The sequence below is a fragment of the Zeus faber genome, assembly GCF_960531495.2.
Source record: "Zeus faber genome assembly, chromosome: 3".
Classification (NCBI taxonomy): domain Eukaryota; kingdom Metazoa; phylum Chordata; class Actinopteri; order Zeiformes; family Zeidae; genus Zeus; species Zeus faber.
In genome coordinates this window covers 1,072,822-1,100,321 of record NC_137190.1, presented here as the reverse complement: position 1 = coordinate 1,100,321, position 27,500 = coordinate 1,072,822, and the positions used below count along the sequence as shown (strand labels likewise).

General features: G+C 42.2%; 2 protein-coding genes across 5 annotated transcripts in view; both read left to right on the top strand.

Moving 5' to 3' along the window:
- asb7 (ankyrin repeat and SOCS box containing 7) overlaps positions 1 to 1,765 on the top strand; it is a gene marked incomplete at its 3' end in the record, with an annotated part of 10,501 nt that extends 8,736 nt beyond the window's left edge. For both annotated transcript variants that reach the window (XM_079998136.1, XM_079998135.1), the window contains one exon: positions 1,626 to 1,765. In XM_079998136.1, the coding sequence (XP_079854262.1) occupies positions 1,626 to 1,765 (140 nt within the window). The remainder of the gene's footprint in view (positions 1 to 1,625) is intronic.
- Positions 1,766 to 19,017: 17,252 nt separating this feature from the next.
- aldh1a3 (aldehyde dehydrogenase 1 family, member A3) overlaps positions 19,018 to 27,500 on the top strand; it is a 21,118-nt gene continuing 12,635 nt past the window's right edge. For 2 of the 3 annotated variants that reach the window (XM_079997778.1, XM_079997777.1), the window contains exons 1-3: positions 19,018 to 19,201; positions 19,358 to 19,462; positions 21,225 to 21,365. In XM_079997778.1, coding sequence (XP_079853904.1) covers positions 19,115 to 19,201; positions 19,358 to 19,462; positions 21,225 to 21,365 — 333 coding nt within the window. In that variant the 5' untranslated portion in view covers positions 19,018 to 19,114. The remainder of the gene's footprint in view (positions 19,202 to 19,357; positions 19,463 to 21,224; positions 21,366 to 27,500) is intronic. The other variant, XM_079997779.1, reaches the window with a different exon arrangement.

The window sequence follows — 27,500 nt, the reverse complement described above, 5'->3', positions numbered from 1 at the left end:
ATTCATTCCTGAATTTATTCTGATAAATAACATGATACTTTATTGGATGAGAGAGAGATGATTTATCCACAAAAGCTGACTTGAATTTCATTCACAAGTATTAACTGTACTTCCCTGACAGCTGCAGATACCCTGGTTTCACCTTACAGTGTTACTAGAACCTGCTGTCTATCAGATAACAAATAAACAAATAAATAAACAAAAAACCCCTTTTTTTTTTTTTTTTTTTAAAGATCGCAGTTTTTGTGTGTGCAGATATTTGTGACAACGGTACATTTTCAATTTGTGTTTTTAGTTCAATGCTCTTAACATGGCAGTAAATGTGTTGAAAGGGGCGTCATGCAGGATTTTCCACGTGTGTTAGAAAAGAAGTGATAGACTGTCTGTAAATGGAAACCTGGGAGATGTTCAGATGTAAAGTGGGAACGCTGCCAGCAGCAGCTTAGTGTGACCGCTGTTCATTCACAGAGCGGTCGGTGGAGGCAGAGCAGCGCTACCCGCAGCGCTAACGACTTAGCAGCAAACAATAGCTGCATTCCTTCGCTGCCCCCCAACTTTGATATCAGAGATATCAAAGAGCTGCGGACTGTCAGAGACCGACCCATTCATCCAGCCAGATCACGTATCTGCCGGCTTATCGATTACACCACGACCTCAGCGGATGGGCTCATCTGCCCCGGTCCCACGCACGGTGACGGGCGAGTCGCTCTTTTGAAGCTGAACTCAGACGTATCGCTGTCGCCGCCTGTAGCTCGTTCTCACGTCAGGCGCGGTGGCCTGTTCAGTGAAACCACAACAACCACCCAGAATTAGCATTACCAACCCATTCTTTTAAGGTGGTATTTTTAAGTTAAAGTTTCGTTGTATTTATTTATATTTGTTATTTTGATGTAACACCTCTCTAGAAACGTGCTTCACAGACCTGAGTGACACGATTACAATTATCTTACATTGAATTCGAAACTTAACGGAGGGACCTGTGATTTGACCTGGTCAGAAGCTAAGCAGCAGCGGTTTGGACCACTATTGACGGTCCAAGGAGAACCTGCTGAGGCACGGAGGGAGAAGGGTAATGACAGCGAGAGACCTGAGTTTGGCAACGTTTCTCACCAACTTAATATGTTGATCAAAGCTCACAGCCTGATCAAAATATTTCCTGAGATAATGTGTTTAATCTGGTATAAAACTATCCAGTCCACGGATAAGAACCTCACATCACTGTTTTCCAGTTTAAACATTTGAGTAATTCACTCAGCGCGTCCAATTTTTTAGGGTTGAGCGAGCGGTATCACTCAATGCCCTTTAAAGTTGCTAGAAATCTGCCCAGGGGAGAGCAGGTATAAAGAAAACAGAAGGGGACTCAAAAAGGTGCCCTGGGGAACACCCCAACACACTTTCTGAGTTAGTGACTGACAAGGAAGAGCGCTCCCATGTGTGGCTGTGGCTCTGTCCCGTTGTGTGGTTTCAACAGCGAGCAGAGGCAGAGGGAGGGTTGATGTCAGCTCTGCACAGGTCACTTCCTGGAAGCAGCTGCACTTTGCATTGTGATGAAAGTGATTTTCTGTCCCATGACGTCGTGGCTTTCACACTGAAAAGACTCTGAGATTAACTCTGTTTCCTCGCAGGGCAGCCCAGGACTCTGCAGGATTTGTGCCGGATTAAAATCCGTCACTGCATCGGCCTCCAGAGCTTGAGGTTCCTGGAGGAGCTTCCCATCGCCAAGGTGATGAAGGACTACCTGAAGCACAAGTATGACGGGGTTTGACGCCCCCCCTCACCCCCCCCCCCCCCCCTCAGACTATGCAATCTCTCGGCTCTGTCCAGACGGAAGCTGCAGATTGGTTTTGTACCTCTGAAAACCTCCTTCAAGTTGAAAAAAACAATTTTCTACTTCTGTTTTTCTAGTTTTTACAAGAGCTGAATGATTCATCTCACGTCGCCGCACCGCCCCCCCCACCATGAACTGATTATTAAACCATGCAGTCGTTTGGTTGTCGTTGAAACAGAAAACTCCCATTATTGAACACGTCTTCTGTCAATTCTTATTTATTTTTTCTATGCGTGATGTCCTTAAAGGTGCAGTGTGTAGAATTGAGTGGTATCTAGTGGTGAGGTTGCCGCCTCCGTGATTCGTTCGAAGTTCACGCCAACACAATGATTCTTATTTTCATGGTATTATACACGTATTAAAACGTACTTGTGAATATTATATTCCACTTCTGCCAAGTCTGTTCCCTAAATTCTACACACTGCACCTTTAACAGGCCAAAGTGCCATGTGCACGTCTGCCAATTGACTTCCTGTCCGCTCATCAGGGTGTTGGGTTTGGGCTCCGTTGGTTGTTTAAGGTGAGGAGTTGCCATGACAACAGTGGATTGTAACACCTGTTGAGGAAGGAGAGGGTGACACTGCGTCATTTTACAACTTTCTTATTGTCACCGGAGCCTGGAAGACCAATAGCCACAATGCATCACTCCCCCCTCCAGGGCAGGTACTCACCACCTCCTTCATTCTACTTCAAAGAGAAAATCTAAATGAAATGGATGCTGGACACTTGGCGATGATCCAAAAGATCATGATGTTTTTCAAAATAATACACTTCCCTTTGTTAGTTTGGGTTGAGGAGCTGAGCAGGAGAGGTGCATTGTGGGGTTGGGCCGGCGAACGGGAGTAAAGCAAGTAAATAGATCCAGAGTTGATTGTAAAACTAGTTGTGGTTCTTCAATCTGCAGATTGTGGGAGGAATGTAAATATGTTACATGTACAGCAGATATTTTTGTAGATTTATTTAAGCGATGATCTTCTGTATTAATGTATTTGAAATGTTGCAAAGTGTCGTTCTTGGTTTGGTGTCCGTACCGTTAAGTTATTCACTTTTACGAGGGTTCATTTGAATGTGTTGTGTTTAGTTTCTCTGGTGTCATGGTGGTCGGTCGGGCTGTGCTCCAGGTCCGGACTCATGGCTGCCACGCCCTTCTGAACAGGATCCAGAATCCAATTGATCATTATTTGTTCAAACTGAATCATGCGTGTTCCTCGTCTTGGAGGTCCTCTTCATCGATGCTTTTTCTAGTGTGTGTGTGTGTGTGTGTGTGTGTGTGTGTGTGTGTGTGTGTGTGTGTGTGTGTGTGTGTGTGTGTGTGTGTGTGTGTGTGTGTGTGTGTGTGTGTGTGTGTGTGTGTGTGTGTGTGTGTGTGTTCTGTGTTCTGTGGCCTTGTGGCTGGACGTGGTCGCCGTCAGGGAAGGCGTCATGTCTTACGCAGCTGGAAGCGGCTGCTGGTCTTCCACATCAACTACTGAATGTACATAACTTGCAGGTTTTCAAATGTGTGAATAAATTCAACTTAACATTTTTTTATTTATTTTTTTGCTGTTGTAGCATTTGAAACAAAACAGAGAAAAAGAAATTGTTCAAAGGGAAATGCACCTCATTATTTAAGCAATACAAAGACAAGATTTAGTAATTTTATCATCAAAAATAATTCAGAATCTAGCATCATTTAAAACAACTAATATCCTGTTCATAAGGTTTTATTTTTCCTCATGAATATGCACTTTATGCCTCGTCCACATTATGGGATTTCTTTCAAAGAAAGGAACATTGAGATCCTTAAATAAAACACCTGAAGTACATTATTAAAGTTAATACCATCAGGAGGCTTTTTTATTATTATCAACTCCTGGTTTATCTTGAATCACATTAATGAGTCAAGAACATCAGTGCTTTTACATTTCAGAGGGTGTGTCTCCGTATCGAGCGGCGTGGGCAAGAGGGGCGGAGCTAGAAGGCAGCGGGTCAGGTCGGTGTCCTGGGAGTGGGCGTGGACAAGCACACCACCGGCCTCCCATTTACCGGTGCCGGGCCTATCAGCGGCTGCGTCAGTGACCTCCCAAGGCCAATCATCACCCTGAGCTTTGACCCTCAGGCCCCGAGCGACGCCACGTGGTGCTTGGAGGAAAGGTGACGTTGAATTGCTGTTTTTGGTAAAAAACGTCTTCCGATCTCTGACTTTACTTCTGAAATCATTTGCACGTCATCTCAGTGTAAACGGCCAAATTGTTCTCTTGTTGCTGATTTGGCCTAAAGTAGTGGTTGTCGTCCAACATTTGGACAACTGTTGGAATCTGAATGGGTGTGGTCAAATGAGGGAGGAGAAAAATAAGATCAGATATTCAGAAAGCCAGCAGCCATCCAGCTGAGGTCAGTGTTAGGAACGGCGCCAGGCTCTGGAGGATCAACGGGCGTGTCACAATGTGCATTCGTGTGCCTGCATTAGAACAAGGAGAAAACTCTTTCAACTGGCATCCTCTCCCTCTCTCCTTCTCCACTTCTCTTTTCACATCGCTCTTGTTTTCCCCAGGAATGCTCTCTTAAAAGCGCTGGTTTCTGCTTTCCCCCGCCCGGCCCCACCGGGGAGCAGCCTGACACTAAGCTGAGAGCTGCTCTGATATATTTATGTCTTACTTTACCAAACAGCGAGTGCTATCGCTGAGCCGCCGGCTGCTTGGGTTACCTGATAAGACAATGGCTTCCCTCTGCAGCGCAGACAGCGACAACAATAGACGTTCTGTCAGCGCTGTGTTCAGCAGAAAGTCGCTTCTTCTCCACTTTCAGCCTTTTCCCAATCAGACTCTGCTGAGAAGTCACAACTGGCTTCCAGCGGACACAGCAGAGGGCAGAGGTCTGTGGCCACGCTAACAGGCCCAAATCAAACTTGGGCTTGTTGGGTAAAGTCTGAGATGGATGGATGGATGGATGATGGATGGCAAAATAATCATCAAGCAATAGATTAAAAATATAACAAAGAGAAAATGGCAATATATAAAAACATTTTAAAATGTACAATAAACCTCATTGTGGTTTTTTGTTAACGGTGTACAATAAAATATTGCAAAATAAACGCAACCTAATGAATAGAAAAACAATAAAAATTGAAGAATGTACGCAAAAAAAAGGTAATTTCCAAAAATATAATACACGGTCTTATAAAATAACTAATGAAATAAAGAGTGAACCAGAAAGATGAACTTAAGATAGAAATTATGATTACAATACAATAAACGTGACATTAAATATAATAATTCCTTAAACAGGGAACAAAATGTTTGCACTAAAACACTTCTGAATAACATAACATTCACATTCTGGTGGTTGTGCAAATGTTTATCTATTTATTTTTCCGAAAAAGACCAACTTATTATTTATTATTTACCAAATAATGAACTTGATTTAAATTGACCAAGCTAAGCAGCCAGAGCAGCCAGAGCAGCAGAGCGACCTCCAGGTGCTTCACTGCTCTGCCTCCCTGTCTAATGACTGAGTGAATCAGGGTTGGGTTGATGTGAGCTCCATGCAGGTGTGGAGGTCCAGACACCAGAGACCCGCCCACACGGAGAAATGCAGGCGGCCATCTTGGTCCTATCATGATGTTCCGAAGCTTTTCAGATATTTTACTGCAGCCCTTCCTCAAGTAATCACACACCAGTTCACTTCACATGCCACTCTTTATACCTGTTTTACTGGGGTTTGTTTGGTCCTGGTCGCCTCCTGCTCTTCCAGGGCCTCCTCTGCATTTCATCTAGCTGGACGTGCTTTCAGGACCTGGCTTCATTTTTCAATATGCAACGTACAGGAATTTGATCTGGGGCCAAAAGAAAGGGAGCGCTGCTGATGTCTTATTAGATCCTTATCCTTCATCTTCCAGCTTCCAGACACCATCTCCACCGACATCAAGAAAATACGCTTGAGGAATATTTTGGGAAATAACTTCTTCAAAAACGTCACCAAGTGTTCATTTAAAAATCCCAATCTGTCGTAATGGTGCGGTTGCAAAGTGTTGGAGAACGCTTCGCTTGATGCAGACACTGAGTTATTGTTGGGAGATGAATGAGGAGGAGGAGGCCCTGTGCTCCAGGGAGGAGGAGGCCCGGTCGGGAGGCGTGGGCTTTCACTTTGGGGAAGGATTCAGCCGACGGTTTTGGCGTGAATCCAGTTTTTGTGATGAAATTTCAGACGAGGTTTTTAATGGAACAGCTCCCACAGTTGAGCGTGCACATACATAATACACGTTATACATCAAAACATCTACTCACTCACAAAGAAGGAATCTCGCTGTTTATAGTTTTGGAGTTGTGAGCATCAGTTTGCAGGACAGAGTCTCCCATACATGCTCATTGTAAAGACTTAATCACCGCACTCTGAGTGATGCTTCAAACTAATAATTGAAGGACTATGACCACATGGCTGCACCTGGACACGTCCTGCAGCAAACTCTTCATCAATGTCTTCTGCCGGTGACACTGGAAGCACAAGCTGTTTCATGTGATCAGAAGAGTGAGGGACGTCCTCACTCCAGGGGCGTTCCAGGGGCTCTGTGTCCGACTGACGCACCTGGAACGTGTGTGAACATGGAAACTGGTCCTGTTGCTATAGTAACACAAGGGGGGATGCAAATGAAGCATCAAACACTTCATGAACTTCTCGTTGCGCAGGGGCCCCTCACAGGAAGGGCCCAGTTTATTTTATCATCTTTCTAATTGATTAACAGGGAAGAAGAAGGGTTGTGATTTTGGAGCCCGAGATGAATGGTGATCAAACAGTTTGACCAGAGCCAATCAGAGAAGAGAGGAGAGATGTACACCGATCAACCACGACATAAAACCAGTTATATATTTTTTATATATATATATATATATATATATATATATATATATATGCTACATATTATTATTATATACGCGTGTATATATATATAAACTGTTATATTATTTATATATATATATATATATATATATATATATATATATATAAATAAATAATAAAATTTCCAAACCGGATCGGTGGAGGCCCGGAAAGGACCGGTGCCGTTAGCCAACAGGGTGCCAGTGGAAATTATGCTACTGTCGGCCCAAGAAGAAGAAGAAGAAGGAGAAGAAGAAGAAGAAGAAGGAGAAGAAGAAGAAGGAGAAGAAGAAGAAGAAGAAGAGGGGGAAGGCGTGTCCGGAGACAGCAGGAGAGGAAGAAGGGAAGGAGAGTAGAGTTGAGAGTAGGAACTTTGAACGTTGGCACTATGAAGGGTAAAGAGAGAGAGCTGGCTGACATGATGGAGAGAAGGAAGGTAGATGTACTATGTGTACAAGAAACCAGGTGGAAGGGGAGTAAGGCCAGGAGTATCACAGCCAGGTACAAACTGTTCTACCATGGAGTGGATGGCAGGAGAAACGGGGTAGGGATGGTCTTGAAGGAAGAATATGTCAAGAGTGTTTTGTGAGGTGACCAGAGTGTCGGACAGAGTGATGAGCATGAAGCTGGACATTGATGGGGTGATAATGAATGTGGTCGTTGCATATGCTCCCCAAGTTGGGTGTGAGATGGAAGAGAAAGAATAATTCTTTAGTGAGTTGGATGTAGTGGTGGAGAGCATCCAAAGGGAGAGAGAGTGGTGGTAGGAGCAGATCTCAATGGGCATGTTGGCCAAGGGACCAGAGACGTAGGTGACGAGAAGGTGACAGGTAGGTATGGTGTCAAGGAGAGGAATGTGGGAGGACAGATGGTGGTGGATTTCGCCAAAAGGATGGAATTGGCTGAAATGGTGAATACGTATTTCAAGAAGAGGGAGGAACACAGGGTGACATACAAGAGTGGAGGAAGGTGTGTTGCATGCACTTTAGGGAGGGGTAAGGCAGACAGTAGGTGGGAATGAACGGTTACCAGATGACTGGGAAACAACTGCACAAGCGGTGAGGGAGACGGCCAAGAAGGTATCATCAGTGTATCATGCGGGAAGAGGAAGGAAGACAAGGACTCTTGGTGGTGGAATGAGGAAGTACAGTAGAGCATAGAGCAGAAGAGGTTGACGAAGAAGAAATGGGATAGTCAGAGAGATGAAGAAAGTAGACAGGAGTACAAGCTGATGCGGCGCAAGGCAAAGAGAGAAGTGGCAAAAGAAAAGGAAAAGGCGTACGACGAGTTGTATGAGAGGTTGTAAGGAAGGAGTAAATGACTTGTACCGATTGGCAAGACAAAGGGACCAAGCTGAGAAGGATGTACAGCAGGATAGGATGATGAAGGATAATGATGGGAATGTGCTGACTAGTGAGGAGAGTGTGTTGAGAAGGTGGAAGGAGTACTTTGAGGGGTTGATGAATGAAGAAAATGAGAGGGAGAGAAGAGTGGATGATGTGGGGATAAAACATTAAAGAAGATGAAGAGTGGAAAGGCAGTTGGCCCAGATGACAAACCTGGGGAAGCATGGAAATGTTTAGGTGAGATGGCAGTGACATTCCTAACTAGACTGTTTAACACCATCCTGGAAAGAGAGAGGATGATGGAGGAGTGGAGAAGAAGTGTTCTTGTACCCATCTTCAAGAATAAGGGAGACGTACAGAGCTGGGGGAGAGGGAGTTGCACTGCGTCTTTGTGGATTTAGAGAAAGCCTATGATAGGGTGCCAAGAGAGGAATTGTGGTATTGCATGAGGAAGTCGTGGGTGTCAGAGAAGTACATAAGAGTGGTACAGGATATGTATGAGGGCAGTCAGACAGTAGTAAGGTGTGCAGTAGGCGTGACCAAGGCATTCAAAGTGGAGGTGGGATTGCATCAAGGATCAGCTCTGAGACCTTTCTTGTTGCAGTGGTGATGGACAGTTTAACAGATGAGATCAGGCAGGAGTCTCTGTGGACTATGATGTTCACGGATGACATTGTGATCTGTAGCGAGAGTAGGCGGCAGGTGGAGGAGAGCCTGGAGAAGTGGAGGCAGCATTAGAGAGAAGAGCAATGAAAGTCAGCAGGAGTAAGACACAATACATGTGCCTGAATGGGGGGGGGCGGAGAAAAGCTGAGATTGCAAGGAGTGGAGGTGGAGAAGGCGGATGAGTTCAAGTACTCGGGGTCGACCATCCACAAGAGAGTACAGGCAGGGTGGAGGGGTGGAGAAGAGTGTCCGGAGTGATGTGTGACAGAAGGGTTCCAGCCAGAATGAAGGGGAAGGTGACAGGACGGCAGTGAGAGCAGCCTTGTTGTACGGTTTAGAGGCGGTGGCACTGACAAAAAGGCAGGTGGATGAAGTGGAGGTGGCAGAGTTGAGGATGTTGAGGAGGGACAAGGATGGACAGGTTTAAGAATGAGGACATTTGAGGGACAGCTCAGGTTGGACAGTTTGATGGAAAAGTGAGAGAGGCCAGATTGAGATGGTTTGGACACGTGTGGAGGAGAGATGAGAGTTACATTGGGAGGAGGAGGCTGAGGGTGGAGCTGCCAGGCAAGAGGAAAAGAGGAAGCCAAAGAGAAGCTTGATGGATGTGCTGAGGGAGGACATGCAGGCGGGTGGTGTCAGGGAGGATGATGCACAGAACACAAGGTGTTGGAGGCAGATGATCCACGGTGTACAACCCCTAACGGAAGCAGCCGAAAGAAGAAGCTATATATATAAACTGTTATATTTGATTAATTTTATATATATATATATGTATATATATATATATATATATATATATATATATACACAGTATCATTATATATATATATATATATATATATATATATATATAAAACCTGTTATATAATATTATTAGATATATACTGTTATATATTATTATTATACATACACACTGTTATAGTGTGTGTATGTATGTGTGTGTGTGTGTGTGTGTGTGTGTGTGTGTGTGTGTATATATGTATGTATACAGAGTTAGGAGCCTCTACACGGCCACTCAGCTGATCCCATAGGTTTTCTATGGGATTCAGGTCTGGAGAAAGTGCAGGCCACTCCATTTGAGGTGCCCCAGTCTCCAGCAGCCGTTCCCTAATGATGCCTCCTCCATGAGCTGGAGCGTTGTCGTCCATGAAGATGAAATGAGGCCTGTGTTGTTCATGCAGGGGCACAATGACTGGATGAATGATGTCATTCAGGTAGTATGGGCTTGTCACTGTACCATTCACAAAGTGTAGGACAGTTCTGTATTGACCAGACACACCTGCCCACACTGTAACACCACCACCACCACTAAAGGCTAGTCTGGTGACAACAGTGACTAATGCGTAGCGCTCTGCTTGACGTCTCCATCATTTCTGCTCAACGTGAATCGACTTTCATCAGAGAACAGCACTGAGGCCCCTGGTCCCTCGTCCAGCGTCAAGGCTCCCTGGCCCCTGCAAGACCATGATATATTTTTTATATATATATATATATATATATATATATATATATATATATATATATATATATATAGTCTTATATATTATTATTATATATATAGTGTTATATATATATATATATATATATACTGTTATATATTATTAATATATACAGTATATAGTGTTATATATTATTATTATATATATAGTGTTGTATATTATTATTATATATATATATGATGCAGCAGGTGAAGAGTGAGTTGTTGAGGTTGATGTGTTGAAGCAGCGTAAGGATCTGAGCCACTTTGACAAGGAGCACATTGTGATGCTGGACGACTGGGTCAGAGCATCTCCACAAGCACAGGTCTTGTGGCTGTTCCTGCTGTGCAGTGGTTACTACCTAACTACGTACTACCCCAAGGCTCATTGATGTACGTGGGGAGTCAGGTCTAGTACGTCTGGTTGGATGCCACAGTAGAACTACTGTAGCACAGAAGTTGAAAAAGTGAACGGTGCTATGATAGAAAGGTGTAGAGAACACAGTGCTGGGCAGCTTGCTGCGTATGGGAGCTCACAGTGTCCATGCTGACCCCTGTCCACCCCTGAAAGCACCTACAATGTACACGTGAGCGTCACAACTGGACCATGGAGCAATGGAAGAAGGTGGAGGTCTGATGAATCACCTTTTCTTCTACATCATGTAGATGGGTGGGGTCAGGGTTCGATCCGATGGACCATCTGTGGGATGTGCTGGAACAACAAGCCTGATCCATGGGGGCCCCACCTCCAACTTGCAGGACTTAAAGGATCTGCTGCTAACGTCTTGGTGCCAGATACCACAGGACACCTTCAGAGTCTGGTGGAGTCACTGCCTCCACCTCACAGCTGTTGTGGTGACACGAGGGGGAGCTGCACAGTATTAATGTTATTAGTGGTGCTTTTAATGTTGTGGCTGATCAGTGTATATATACTGTGTGTGTGTGTGTGTGTGTGTGTGTGTGTGTGTGTGTGTGTGTGTGTGTGTGTGTGTGTGTGTGTGTGCGCGTGCATATATATATATATATATATATATATATATATACATATATATATATATATATATATATATATATATATATATATATACATATATATATATATATATATATACATATATATATATATATATATATATATATATATATATACATATATATATATATATATATATATTCATTCATTCATTCATTCATTCCGGGTTCCGGGTTCCGGGGTCCTTCACCCCCTCTCGTTCTGCAGGAGCCTTGGCTTCTCTTTCTGGATGCAGGAAGAATGGAGGAAGGAGAAAAGCTCCGCATTCCACCTGAAGAGGGAACCGAGACAACGAGGAGAACAAAGTGTGTTTTGGAATTTCATTCAGTTTGCTCCTTCCACTCGACGCTGCTCCGAGGACCCCGAGGCGTCCGTTTATGCTCCTGTTTATGCAGAAAATCCTCAGGACTTTGTTTTGGACCTACTTTCAGGTTGAATGTGAGTTATTTTAAGAAACCACTCAACATTCAATGGATTCTGACTTTTGTCCCAGAAAAACGAGGGGAAGATAACAGGCTGCGAAGCTTTCCCTTTCCACAACAAAACTCTGTGATTTATCCAATAAACGCTGCTCTGCACGACCACGAGGAGCTGGAGCGGCTGCACCTCTTACAATGAAAAGTACAAACTCATCAAATCAACACAACAACACACCAACACATCAACCCATCAACACATCATCACAACAACACATCAACCCATCATCACAACAACACATCAACACAACAACACACCAACACACCAACACACCAACACATCAACCCATCATCACAACAACACATCAACACACCAACACACCAACACATCAACACATCAACACAACAACACATCAACACATCAACACAACAACACATCATCACAACAACACATCCTCCTCTCCTTCATCCACCTGCTGCTTCACTCTCTTTCTGCTTTGCATCCATTTTACTACATTTTGCATCCAGCTACTACCTCACCACCCTGTGCTGGGAATGTGCTCCATTCATCACTTTTCAGTTTGGACAACACACACACACACACACACACACGATATCTCCGATCACCAGTTTGGGTTTCATCAGATAACACGGCACCAATGTGTCATTATGGACGAGTTTCTTTAATACAGCTATTCATCCTGCCTTACCTGCGGGTAGTAACCATGTCATCATCTTAATAACACACACACACACACACACACACACACACACACACACACACACACACACACACACACACATATTCTGGAAGGCTCGAGGGCCAGAGGGAGGAGATGTAAACACGGTTCAGTCATTCAATACCAGAGGACTTACACATCAGAGTTCTGCTTCACAATGGACTGAACAGAGAGACAGACAGCATGCAGGAAGAGTGAGACACTGCAGAGAGACAGACAGCATGCAGGGAGAGTGACACACTGCAGAGAGACAGACAGCATGCAGGGAGAGTGAGACACTGCAGAGAGACAGACAGAATGCAGGGAGAGTGACACACTGCAGAGAGACAGACAGCATGCAGGGAGAGTGAGACACTGCAGAGAGACAGACAGAATGCAGGGAGAGTGAGACACAGCAGAGAGACAGACAGCTTGCAGGGAGAGTGAGACACTGCAGAGAGACAGACAGCATGCAGGGAGAGTGACACTGCAGAGAGACAGACAGCATGCAGGGGAAATGAGACACTGCAGAGAGAGAGACAGGATGTAGGGATATTGAGACACTGCAGAAAGACAGACAGCATGCAGGGAGAGTGACACACTGCAGAGAGACAGACAGCATGCAGGGAGAGTGAGACACTGCAGAGAGACAGACAGCATGCAGTGAGAGTGAGACACTGCACCTCCAGGCTCTGTTTGCTGTGACCTGGATGAAGGGAGAGCAGCGCTGAGAAACATATCAAAGTTCACCTTCCACCACTGGGATGGAAGCAGAGCCATAGATGTGGAAAGCTACAAGCCTCCCTGCTGAGCCGGGCGGTTCCATAAGGAAACAGAGTAAAATTAAATAACCTTCATATAAAATAAAAACACACTGTTTTGGTGCAGCGATCCGAACGCCCCATTGCTGGGCACACAGTCGGTACTGTCAGAGAGCGAGCAACCGGGGCACAGAGCCGGCCCTGTGGGGCTGTTTTACATCAGGGGCTATTCATACCCCCTTTAGAGCTGAAGCAAGGGACACCCACCCCTAACAACGCCACTGTTGCCAACGTTCTATTAGCGTAATACCTGAAAGTGGGGGTACAAAGGATCCCGTTGCCCTCCTGTTCCGGCGCCCCTGAGCCTCACTCCTTTTGTTTGTTTGTTGCTGCTGGTTCAGTGCATGCTGGGAGATTGGTGACAAACCGATTTGACTCAATGCCGGTTGCCGGTTGCTCCGTGCCATTCACCGACCCAATGGCCCGCAACAGCAGCCCCGACACCCCACACTCCCAGAGTAGCTCCAAAAGAATCCCCCAACACACACCATCATGAGCTTTGTCCAAGTCCACAAAACAGGAGTAGACCGGTCTGACAAATGACACCTCAAGGATCTATGAGAGTTGGTCTGTTGTTCCACGACCAAGACATAATGCACATGGTTCCTCCTGTATCTGATGTTTGACTAGCAGCCGGATCGTCATTTTTGGGGACCACCACCCCTGTCTGCCAGACCCCTGGTACTGTTTGTGACATCAACGCAACATTGCAAAGGCGTGTCAGCCATGACAGCCCCACATCCAGGGGATTCCCAAACACTCCGGAACTGCCTCCTCCACCGGGGGCGTATTAGTCGGGTGTAGAACTTCCTCAAGTGTTTCTTCCACCTCCCAACGATAGCCTCAGCACTTCCCCACCCTTGCTGATAATGGCCTGGGTGGTTTGCCAGAACCTTTTTAAGGCCAAATATATTTCTACTTGGCCTCTTCGAACTCCTCACATACCTGTACTTTCTGGCCTGCCAGACCTGTCAAAACCTGTCAAACCTGGAGTCTCCCATGCTAACCAAGCCCGAGATAACTCCTTAATTAGCTAGACAGCCTTGACAGCTCAACACCTCTGGTGTCCACCAGCGAGTCCTTGGTTTGCCGCCATAACAGGCACCGGCCAACTTCTGGCTACAGCTCCTAGCAGCTGCTTCAAACAGGGTCGTTCCCAGAAAACCCTCACCACCCCTTCTGGCTTGTAGTCTACCCCCCACCTCATCCAGCCCACCATCAGGTGGTGCTAGACAGCTCTGCTCCTCGCTTCACCCCGGTGCCCAGAGCATACGGCCTCAGGGGTGATGAGACAACAACAAAGTGGATCACTGACCTTTGGCCCAAGGTGTTCTGCTACTAGGTTCCACTTGAGCCTCTAGTGGTGGAACATGGTGTTATGTACAGTCCATGACGAGCACAGAAGTCCAATAAAGGATTTCTCCAGGTTCTCCTCCAGGTTTCTCCATCATTACTGACATGGGTCCCGCAGTAGAACTATGGAGTCACCAGGCGGAGTGTTTTCTAGAACCTCCCCTACTGGCTCCAAGAAGGTGGTGTACTCTGAGCTGCTGTTTGGGCATATGTTCAAGAGTGAGAGTCCTCCTCTCTGCCGACCTGCCATGCGTGGCCCCCACCAGGCACCGAGGCCCAGAGCAGAACACCAACGCCTCCACCATGTGAAGTCAGGACTCTAGGAGGGCTCTGCACCATCTCTCTCTTTTTAGAACACCACACGGCTGTTTTTAGAAGATACTTTTATTGTGTGGTGGGGGTTATGTGGCAGTTAACCCTCATTAGTACATGATATATATCCAGATTTTTCCAGGTCAGGACGATATTTACTGCAGAGCTGAACCAAGCCTCAGTCTGCAGCTCCTGCATCTATTGGCTGAGAGGAGCACGGCTTAATTGAGCCGCTCTGTAACAGAATATTACGGTCTGAGTTCTGCTCCTTTTCCTCTCTATATTTTGCAACAAGCGCCGAACCGCAGCGTTCTCATCAGCAGCTCAAAAGGCTCTTTGTTCTGGTGCTAAACACCTGGACGGCCTTATCACAGCACCACCCGCTCCACCTCCCTCCCTCGCTCTCTTTTCTCTTAGTCTCCCGTTCCCTCTTTTTCTGAATCATTCTCTCCATCCCCCTTCTCCTGTTTTTCATCTCTCTTATTCTGTCAGTGTGTGTGTGTGGTGTGTGTGTGGTTTGTGGTGTGTGTATGTGGTGTGTGGTCGACATTTTGGTATATTTTTGTATTTTTAGAGCTTATAGAGCTTATTGTGCGTCATCACCGGGTGTCATGACATTTCACTGCATATATGTATGACCGTATGTATATGTATGTGACAAATAATCTCTTGAACTTGAACTTGAACTTGGTGTGTGTGTGTGTGTGTGTGGGTGTGTGTGTGGTGTGTGTGTGGTGTGTGTGTGTGGTGTGTGTGTGGTGTGTGTGTGGTGTGTGTGTGTGGTGTGTGTGTGGTGTGTGTGTGGTGTGTGTGTGTGGTGTGTGTGTGTGGTGTGTGGGTGTGTGTGTGGTGTGTGTGTGGTGTGTGTGTGTGGTGTGTGTGTGTGTGTGTGTGTGTGGTGTGTGTGTGTGGTGTGTGTGTGGTGTGTGTGTGTGTGTGTGTGTGGTGTGTGTGTGTGGTGTGTGTGTGGTGTGTGTGTGTGTGTGTGTGTGTGTGGTGTGTGTGTGTGGTGTGTGGGTGTGTGTGTGGTGTGTGTGTGGTGTGTGTGTGTGGTGTGTGTGTGGTGTGTGTGTGGTGTGTGTGTGGTGTGTGTGTGTGGTGTGTGGGTGTGTGTGTGGTGTGTGTGTGGTGTGTGTGTGGTGTGTGGTGTGTGTGTGTGTGTGTGTGTGGTGTGTGTGCGTGGTGTGTGTGCGTGGTGAGTGTGTGTGTGTGTGTGGTGTGTGTGTGGTGTGTGTGTGGTTTGTGGTGTGTGTATGTGGTGTGTGGTGTGTGGTGTGTGTGTGTGGTGTGTGTGGTGTGTGGTATGTGGTGTGTGGTGTGTGTGTGTGGTGTGTGTGTGTGTGGTGTGTGTGTGTGGTGTGTGGTGTGTGTGTGTGGTGTGTGTGTGGTGTGTGTGTGTGTGTGTGGTGTGTGGTGTGTGTGTGTGTGTGTGTGTGGTGTGTGTGTGTGTGTGTGGTGTGTGTCTGTGTGTGTGTGTGTGTGTGTGTGTGTCTGTGTGTGTGTGTGTGCTTAAAAGCATCTCACAGTATCCTGAGCTTGAAGAACAGCAGAGGCACCAGGATGGAGCTGAGCAGGACGCCAAACCTCTCACGATATCTCTGAACGGCCCGACCTCTGGAGCAGCAACTTGATCTGCAGGCCGTTCCAGTCTGCAGGTTCCAGGCTGCAGGCCGTTCCAGGCTGCAGGTTCCAGGCTGCAGGCCGTTCCAGGCTGCAGGTTCCAGGCTGCAGGCTGTTCCAGGCTGCAGGCCGTTCCGGGCTGCAGGTTCCAGGCTGCAGGCCGTTCCTGGTTGCAGGTTCCAGGCAGCAGGCCGTTCCAGGCTGCAGGTTCCAGGCTGCAGGACGTTCCAGGCTGCAGGTTCCAGGCTGCAGGCCGTTCCAGGCTGCAGGTTCCAGGCTGCAGGCCGTTCCAGGCTGCAGGTTCCAAGCTGCAGGTTCCAGGCTGCAGGCCGTTCCAGGCTCTAGGCCGTTCCAGGCTGCAGATTCCAGGCTGCAGGCCGTTCCAGGCTGCAAGCCGTTCCAGGCTGCAGGTTCCAGGCTGCAAGCTGTTCCAGGCTGCAGGCCGTTCCTGATTGCAGGTTCCAGGCTGCAGGCCATTCCAGGCTGCAGGCCGTTCCAGGCTGCAGGTTCCAGGCTGCAGGTTCCAGGCTGCAGGCCGTTCCAGGCTGCAGGTTCAAAACTGCAGGTTCCAGGCTGCAGGCTGTTCCAGGCTGCAGGCCGTTCCTGGTTGCAGGTTCCAGGCTGCAGGTTCCAGGCTGCAAGCTGTTCCAGGCTGCAGATTCCAGGCTACAGGTTCCAGGCTGCAGGTTCCAGGCTGCAAGTTCCATGCAGTAAGAGGATGTAATTTAAATGCAAACCACCAAACGCGCCCCCACATTGCATCATATGTCACTGTGCCCGTTGATCTCGTGTCACTTCCTTCTGCCTCAAAGTGACTCAACATTTATTTCAATAATTTGCGTTTAACCGATAAGTTGTTGAAGCAGCAGGAAGCCGCTGCAATTAACAATGTGATTAATGATGCTAATTGGCCCTGAAGTCTGCTGGGAGGAGGAGACCTCCGTTAAAAGATGTTCCATCACCTAGACCCCCGTTCCCACGCTTTACTGCCCTTTCTAAGCAACCTTAAAACAAGCAACCTTAAAACAAGCAACCTTAAAACAAGCAACCTTAAAACAAGCAACCTTAAAACAAGCAACCTTAAAACAAGCAACCTTAAAACAAGCAACCTTAAAAAGGAAGTTGTTCATTGGTAATTGGATCCTATAGGAGAGATCACGGCTGTGGAGCATTGGGCGGAGCATTGGGTGGAGGATTGGGTGGAGGTTGAGGTCCAGCTGGGGAAGACTTGCAGTGATTTGCATGGACTGCAGCTCCTGTTTTACATGTTATTTCACTCTCTCTCTCCTTCCCTGGTTCTCTTCCTCCTTTTATTCAACCCTTTCATCTCCCCCCGTCACTATCAAATTCAAATTCAAAATTCTTTATTTGTGTGAATGTCGCAAAGCGTCGACAAGGCAACCACGAGAAACTCTGCTTTTAAAATGAAGTTCTCATTATGAGGTGTTAGAAGCTGCAGAAGACGAAGAAGGAGAAGAAGAAGGAGAAGGAGGAGGAGGGAAGAGGAGGGAGGCTCTGAGTCCTAATTACACTTTGACATGATGGGATGGGGGTGGGGGTGATGGGGGTGGAATGGGGGTATGGCGGAGAGGGGGACAGTGTGAGTCTTTGTGTGTCCAGAACAAAGCCTGGAGCTCCATTCAGCCTCAGCGGGTCCAGGTGCAACAGAACCATCACAACGCATCACACCTTGGTGCTGACGGCCGCGCCCCCGCGCCCACTTCAAAGCCGCCATGTTGGAGGTGGATGTTGTCGAGAAGCAGCAGCTTCAGCCTCATTAGCAGAAGCAGCAGCTTCAGCCTCATTAGCAGAAGCAGCAGCTTCAGCCTCATTAGCAGAAGCAGCAGCTTCAGCCTCATTAGCAGAAGCAGCAGCTTCAGCCTCATTAGCAGAAGCAGCAGCTTCAGCCTCATTAGCAGAAGCAGCAGCTTCAGCCTCATTAGCAGAAGCAGCAGCTTCAGCCTCATTAGCAGAAGCAGCAGCTTCAGCCTCATTAGCAGAAGCAGCAGCTTCAGCCTCATTAGCAGAAGCAGCTCAGGTGTGAAGTGACTCCGACACGTCCGCCGCTGTGGAATGTGCGTGCACGCGTGTTGGCTTGAGTGCGGGCGCACGCACGCACGCACGCACGCACGCGCCTTGTTGAGTGCACCTAATTGCATTATAAAAAAACGGATTAATATGTTTTCAGAAAACGTAAATAAAAAACAGTTGAAGTAATTAAATATATAAATAAACAAATAAATTGCTTTTCTGCGGACTCCCGTGCTGTTCCCCCGAGGACCCGTAGGGGGCCGCGAACCCCGGTTTGGGAACCCCTGTTATTAAAATACAATTTTCAAATAAAAGCCTAAATGAATCCTAACTGAGTAATAATTACATGGAAACATTTTTCCGTGGGCCTGAAAGTGTTTCTAAGGAGAATTGAAATGAAATCTCAGATGATCTTCCGGCAGAAGAAGCTCTGAGGGCGGAGTGAAGATGCTCATCAGCCCGTGAGGAGGAGGATCGGCATCCCTATAAAAGGAGGAGGAACCAGAGGAGGAGAAGAGGAACCAGAGGAGAAGGGCCAGGAGATCCTGAGGAGAAGGACCAGAGGCGGAGAAGAACCAGAGGAGGAGAACCAGGAGATCCAGGGGAGAAGGACCAGAAGAAAGGAGCCGAGCGGGATGGAGCAGAACGGAGCCCCGGAGAACGGAGCGCCCGCTGCGGGTCTCCCTCAGCCGGCCAAGCTGCAAGAGGTCCCGTACACCAAGGTGAGGAGAAGCAGAACCCCCGGAACTCCTGGAGCGTCTTGATATGTTGTGGTTCTGGAGAAAGAGCAGTAAAACATGCACGAGTTGCTTTTTCTGCTAGAGCTTCATGAAGCATTCAACGTGTGGTTCCAGATTTTTTAAGTTTTTCTTCTTCAGCTTTTCATCAACAACGAGTGGCAGAGATCCAGCAAAGGAGCAAGTTTCCCAACGTTCAACCCTGCGACAGGTGTGAAGATCTGCGACGTGGAGGAGGGAGACACAGTAATAACACCTCTAATAACACCTCTGTTAACACCTGAAATAACACCTCTCAAGTCACTTGTAATAACAATTCTAATTAAACCTGTAATAACACCTCTCATGACACTTGTAATAACACTTCTAATTAAAACTGTAATAACACCTGTAATAACACCTGAAAGAACACCTCTCATGACACTTGTAATAACACTTCTAATTAAAACTGTAATAACACCTGTAATAACACCTGAAAGAACACCTCTCATGACACTTGTAATAACACTTCTAATTAAAACTGTAATAACACCTGTAATAACACCTCTCATGACACTTGTAATAACACTTCTAATTAAACATGTAATAACACCTTTAATAACACCTCTCATGATACTGGTCATAACACTTCTAATTAAACCTGTAATAACATCTGTAATAGCACCTCTCATGACACTGGTAATAACACTTCTAATTAAACCTGTATTAACACCTGTAATAACACCTGAAATAACACCTCTCAAGACACTTGTAATAACACCTCTCAAGACACTTGTAATAACAATTCTAATTAAAACTGTGATAACACCTGTAATAACACCTCTCAAGACACTTGTAATAACACCTCTCAAGACACTTGTAATAACAATTCTAATTAAAACTGTGATAACACCTGTAATAACACCTGAAATAACACCTCTCAAGACACTTGTAATAACAATTCTAATTAAAACTGTGATAACACCTGTAATAACACCTCTCAAGACACTTGTAATAACACCTCTCAAGACACTTGTAATAACAATTCTAATTAAAACTGTGATAACACCTGTAATAACACCTCTCATGACACTTGTTATAACACCTGTAAAAACCTCCTCCTCTCCTTCCATCTCTTGTTGTGTAGAAACCAACAGTGATCACTGTTTACATTGACATGTAAATAATAATGAAGCTGTTTACAGTTTGTCGTCCCATGTGTCACGCTGTGCTTGTGTCAGGATTTGAACCCCCAACCTCTCCTCCTCCTAACCTCTTTCTGCTCTCCTCCTCTCCTCAACCTCTCCTCCTCCTAACCTCTTTCTGCTCTCCTCCTCTCCTCAACCTCTCCTCCTCCTAACCTCTTTCTGCTCTCCTCCTCTCCTCAACCTCTCCTCCTCCTAACCTCTTTCTGCTCTCCTCCTCTCCTCAACCTCTCCTCCTCCTAACCTCTTTCTGCTCTCCTCCTCTCCTCAACCTCTCCTCCTCCTAACCTCTTTCTGCTCTCCTCCTCTCCTCAACCTCTCCTCCTCCTAACCTCTTTCTGCTCTCCTCCTCTCCTCAACCTCTCCTCCTCCTAACCTCTTTCTGCTCTCCTCCTCTCCTCAACCTCTCCTCCTCCTAACCTCTTTCTGCTCTCCTCCTCTCCTCAACCTCTCCTCCTCCTAACCTCTTTCTGCTCTCCTCCTCTCCTCAACCTCTCCTCCTCCTAACCTCTTTCTGCTCTCCTCCTCTCCTCAACCTCTCCTCCTCCTAACCTCTTTCTGCTCTCCTCCTCTCCTCAACCTCTCCTCCTCCTAACCTCTTTCTGCTCTCCTCCTCTCCTCAACCTCTCCTCCTCCTAACCTCTCTCTGCTCTCCTCCTCTCCTCAACCTCTCCTCCTCCTAACCTCTTTCTGCTCTCCTCCTCTCCTCAACCTCTCCTCCTCCTAACCTCTTTCTGCTCTCCTCCTCTCCTCACCCTCTCCTCCTCCTAACCTCTTTCTGCTCTCCTCCTCTCCTCAACCTCTCCTCCTCCTCTGTCCTTCAGGCCGATGTGGACCGGGCGGTGCGTGCGGCCCGGGCAGCCGGGCGCAGCGGCGCTCCCTGGAGGAAGATGGAGCCGTCAGCCCGGGGACGACTGCTGCATGGCCTGGCTGACCTGCTGGAACGGGACCGGGTACTGCTAGCGGTGGGTTCCTCCTCCAGAACCTCCTCTGGTTCCTCCTCCAGAACCTCCTCTGGTTCCTCTTACAAAACCTCCTCTGGTTCCTCCTCCAGAACCTCCTCTGGTTCCTCTTGCAAAACCTCCTCTGGTTCCTCCTCCAGAACCTCCTCTGGTTCCTCTTGCAAAACCTCCTCTGGTTCCTCCTCCAGAACCTCCTCTGGTTCCTCCAGAACCAGATCTGGTTTTTCCAGGACCTGATCCTGTTCCTCCAGAACTTGACTTCCTCTGGAACCAGGTTCTTCTAGATGCTGCATTGATTAGCAAGACGATGTATATACATATATAGCTACAGTATATATATTGAGATATATATTGATATTTTTATATATATGATATAAGTATCATGAGACTCAATATCATCTGATATGTAATATACAGTAGCTTGGTGTTTTTTCCTGGTCGAACATATTATTAATTAATAATAATAACAATAATAATAATAATAATAATAATAATAATTATTATTATTATTATTATTATTATTACTAATCAATAATTATTATTATGATTATTAATAATAATCATGATAATAAATAATAATAATAATAATAATAATAATAATAATAATAATTTATATTTGTAATTCATTGTACACTCGTTTATTAAATATTCTTTGATTATAATTTATTTTGAGGTGTTGAGTGAAATAATAATATGTGATTGGGTCACGGCCGGATATAATGTTATAAATATATTATTTTATTTGTTTAACCTTTACTTTTCGTTTTTTCAGGTGAGTTTCATATACACAACATAAATATACAACATAAATACACAACATGAATATACAACATAAACACACAACATAAATACACAATATAAATACACAACATAAACACACAACATAAATACACAACATAAACACACAACATAAACACACAACATAAATACACAATATAAATACACAACCTAAATACACAACATAAATTCAAAACATAAATATACAACAAAAATACACAACATAAACACAAAACATAAATACACAATATAAATACACAACATAAACACACAACATAAATACACAACATAAATACACAATATAAATACATAACATAAACACACAACATAAATACACAACATAAACACACAACATAAATACACAATATAAATACACAACATAAACACACAACATAAATACAAAACATAAATACACAACATGAATATACAACATACTACACAACATAAATTAAAAACATAAATATACAACATAAATACACAACATAAACACACAACATAAATACACAACATAAATAAACAACATAAACACACAACATAAATACACAACATAAACACACAACATAAATACACAACATAAATACACAACATAAACACACAACATAAATACACAACATAAATACACAACATAATGCACAAAATAAATACACAACAAAAATACACAAAATAAATATACAACATAAATACACAACATGAATATACAACATAATACACAACATAAATACACAAGACAAATATACAACATAAATATACAACATAAATACAAAACATAAATACACAACATAAATACAAAACATAAATACACAACATAAATACACAACATAAACACACAACATAAATACAAAACATAAATATACAACATAAATATACAACATAATACACACCATAAATACAAAACAGAAATACACAACATAAATACACAACATAAATATACAACATAACACACAACATAAATACACAACATAAATACACAACATAAATATACAACATAAATACACAACATAAATACACAACATAATGCACAAAATAAATACACAAAATAAATATAAAACATAAATACACAACATAAATATACAACATAATACACAACATAAATACACAAGACAAATATACAACATAAATATACAACATAATACACAACATAAATACACAACATAAATATACAACATAATACACAACATAAATTCACAAGACAAATATACAACATAAATATACAACATAATACACAACATAAATACACAACATAAATACACAACATAAATACAAAACATAAATATACAACATAATACACAACATAAATACAAAACATAAACACACAACATAAACACACAACATAAATACACAACATAAATATACAAAATAAACACACAACATAAACACACAACATAAATACACAACATAAATATACAAAATAAACACACAACATAAATGCACAACATAAACACACAACATAAACACACAACATAAATACACAACATAAATACACAACATAAACACACAACATAAATACACAACATAAATACACAACATAATGCACAAAATAAATACACAACAAAAATACACAACATAAATATACAACATAAATACACAACATGAATATACAACATAATACACAACATAAATACACAAGACAAATATACAACATAAATATACAACATAAATACAAAACATAAATACACAACATAAATACAAAACATAAATACACAACATAAATACACAACATAAACACACAACATAAATACAAAACATAAATATACAACATAAATATACAACATAATACACACCATAAATACAAAACAGAAATACACAACATAAATATACAACATAAATACACAACATAAATACACAACATAATGCACAAAATAAATACACAACATAAATATAAAACATAAATACACAACATAAATATACAACATAATACACAACATAAATTCACAAGACAAATATACAACATAAATATACAACATAATACACAACATAAATACACAACATAAATACACAACATAAATACAAAACATAAATATACAACATAATACACAACATAAATACAAAACATAAATACTCAACATAAATACACAACATAAATACACAACATAAACACACAACATAAATACACAACATAAATATACAAAATAAACACACAACATAAATACACAATATAAATACACAACATAAGCACACAACATAAATACACAACATAAACACACAACATAAATACACAATTTTATTTGTTTAACCTTTACTTTTTGTTTTTTTCAGGTGAGTTTCATATACACAACATAAATATACAACATAAATACACAACATGAATATACAACATACTACACAACATAAATTCAAAACATAAATATACAACATAAATACACAACATAAACACACAACATAAATACACAATATAAATACACAACATAAACACACAACATAAACACACAACATAAATACACAACATAAATATACAAAATAAACACACAACATAAATACACAACATAAATATACAACATAAATATACAACATAACACACAACATAAATATACAACATAATACACAACACAAATACACAACATGAATACACAACATAGATACACAACATAAACACACAACATAAATACACAACATAAATATACAAAATAAATATACAACATAAATATACAAAATAAATATACAAAATAAACACACAACATAAATACACAACATAAAAACACAACACAAATACACAACATAAACACACAACATAAATACTCAACATAAATACACAACATAAATACACAACATAAACACACAACATAAATATACAAAATAAACACACAACATAAATACACAATATAAATACACAACATAAACACACAACATAAATACACAACACAAATACACAACATAAACACACAACATAAATACTCAACATAAATACACAACATAAATACACAACATAAACACACAACATAAATATACAAAATAAACACACAACATAAATACACAATATAAATACACAACATAAACACACAACATAAATACACAATTTTATTTGTTTAACCTTTACTTTTTGTTTTTTCAGATGAGTTTCATATACACAACATAAATATACAACATAAATACACAACATGAATATACAACATACTACACAACATAAATTCAAAACATAAATATACAACATAAATACACAACATAAACACACAACATAAATACACAATATAAATACACAACATAAACACACAACATAAATACACAACATAAACACACAACATAAATACACAATATAAACACACAACATAAACACACAACATAAATACACAACATAAATACACAACATAAACACACAACATAAATACACAATTTTATTTGTTTAACCTTTACTTTTTGTTTTTTTCAGGTGAGTTTCATATACACAACATAAATATACAACATAAATTCACAACATGAATATACAACATACTACACAACATAAATTCAAAACATAAATATACAACATAAATACACAACATAAACACACAACATAAATACACAATATAAATACACAACATAAACACACAACATAAACACACAACATAAATACACAACATAAATATACAAAATAAACACACAACATAAATACACAACATAAATATACAACATAAATATACAACATAACACACAACATAAATATACAACATAATACACAACACAAATACACAACATGAATACACAACATAGATACACAACATAAACACACAACATAAATACACAACATAAATATACAAAATAAATATACAACATAAATATACAAAATAAATATACAAAATAAACACACAACATAAATACACAACATAAAAACACAACACAAATACACAACATAAACACACAACATAAATACTCAACATAAATACACAACATAAATACACAACATAAACACACAACATAAATATACAAAATAAACACACAACATAAATACACAATATAAATACACAACATAAACACACAACATAAATACTCAACATAAATACACAACATAAATACACAACATAAACACACAACATAAATATACAAAATAAACACACAACATAAATACACAATATAAATACACAACATAAACACACAACATAAATACACAATTTTATTTGTTTAACCTTTACTTTTTGTTTTTTCAGATGAGTTTCATATACACAACATAAATATACAACATAAATACACAACATGAATATACAACATACTACACAACATAAATTCAAAACATAAATATACAACATAAATACACAACATAAACACACAACATAAATACACAATATAAATACACAACATAAACACACAACATAAATACACAACATAAACACACAACATAAATACACAATATAAACACACAACATAAACACACAACATAAACACACAACATAAATACACAACACAAATACACAACATAAATACACAACATAATACACAACATAAATATACAACATATTACACAACATAATATACAACCAAATACACAACATAAATACACAAAATAAATACATAACACAACATAAATATACAACATAAATACACAAGTTGAATACACAACATAAATACACAACACAACATAAATACACAAGTTGAATACACAACAAAAATACAACATAATGCACAACATAATACACACATAAATATACAACATCATATACAACATAATACACAACATAAATACACAAAATAAATACACAACATAAATATACAACATAATATACAGCATAAAACACAACATAAATATGCAAAATAAATACACAACATAATACACAACATCAATACACATCATAAAACATAGCTCATAAAAGTCAGAGCAGGAAAAGATCGAAGTTGAATAAAGTTTGATAAAAACAGATTTAGGTTCCTCACTTCACTGCGTCTCCACAGCAGTAGATTTAAATCCTACTCAACGCTTTTTTTCTAGTTTTGTATTTCGGATTTGAAACATTGAGTTAAATGTGAAGAAGTGAAAATATGTTATCTCTTATCAGATAAAACAGTCCACTACATCAATATTTGCACATTTCTTTATATTTAGGAAAAGGAGGTGAAAGGTGGTGGTTCTGCTGCGGCTCCTCCATCTGCTTTTATGTCACTTTCTTTCTCTCACATTTTCCATTGTTTGTCAGGAAATCCCGTCGCTGCGTCTCCGCTGGGCTGACGGGCCCGTCAGGACCCGTCAGGACCCGTCAGGACCCGTCAGGACCCGTCAGGACCCGTCAGGACCCGTCAGGACCCGCAAGGACCTATTAGGATCTGTCATGACCCATTAGGAACAATTAGTACCCGTTAGGACCTTTTAGGACCCGTTAGGACCCATTAGGACCCCTTAGGACCCGTCAGGACCCGTGAGGACCTGTCAGGACCCGTTAGGACCCGTTAGGACCCGTC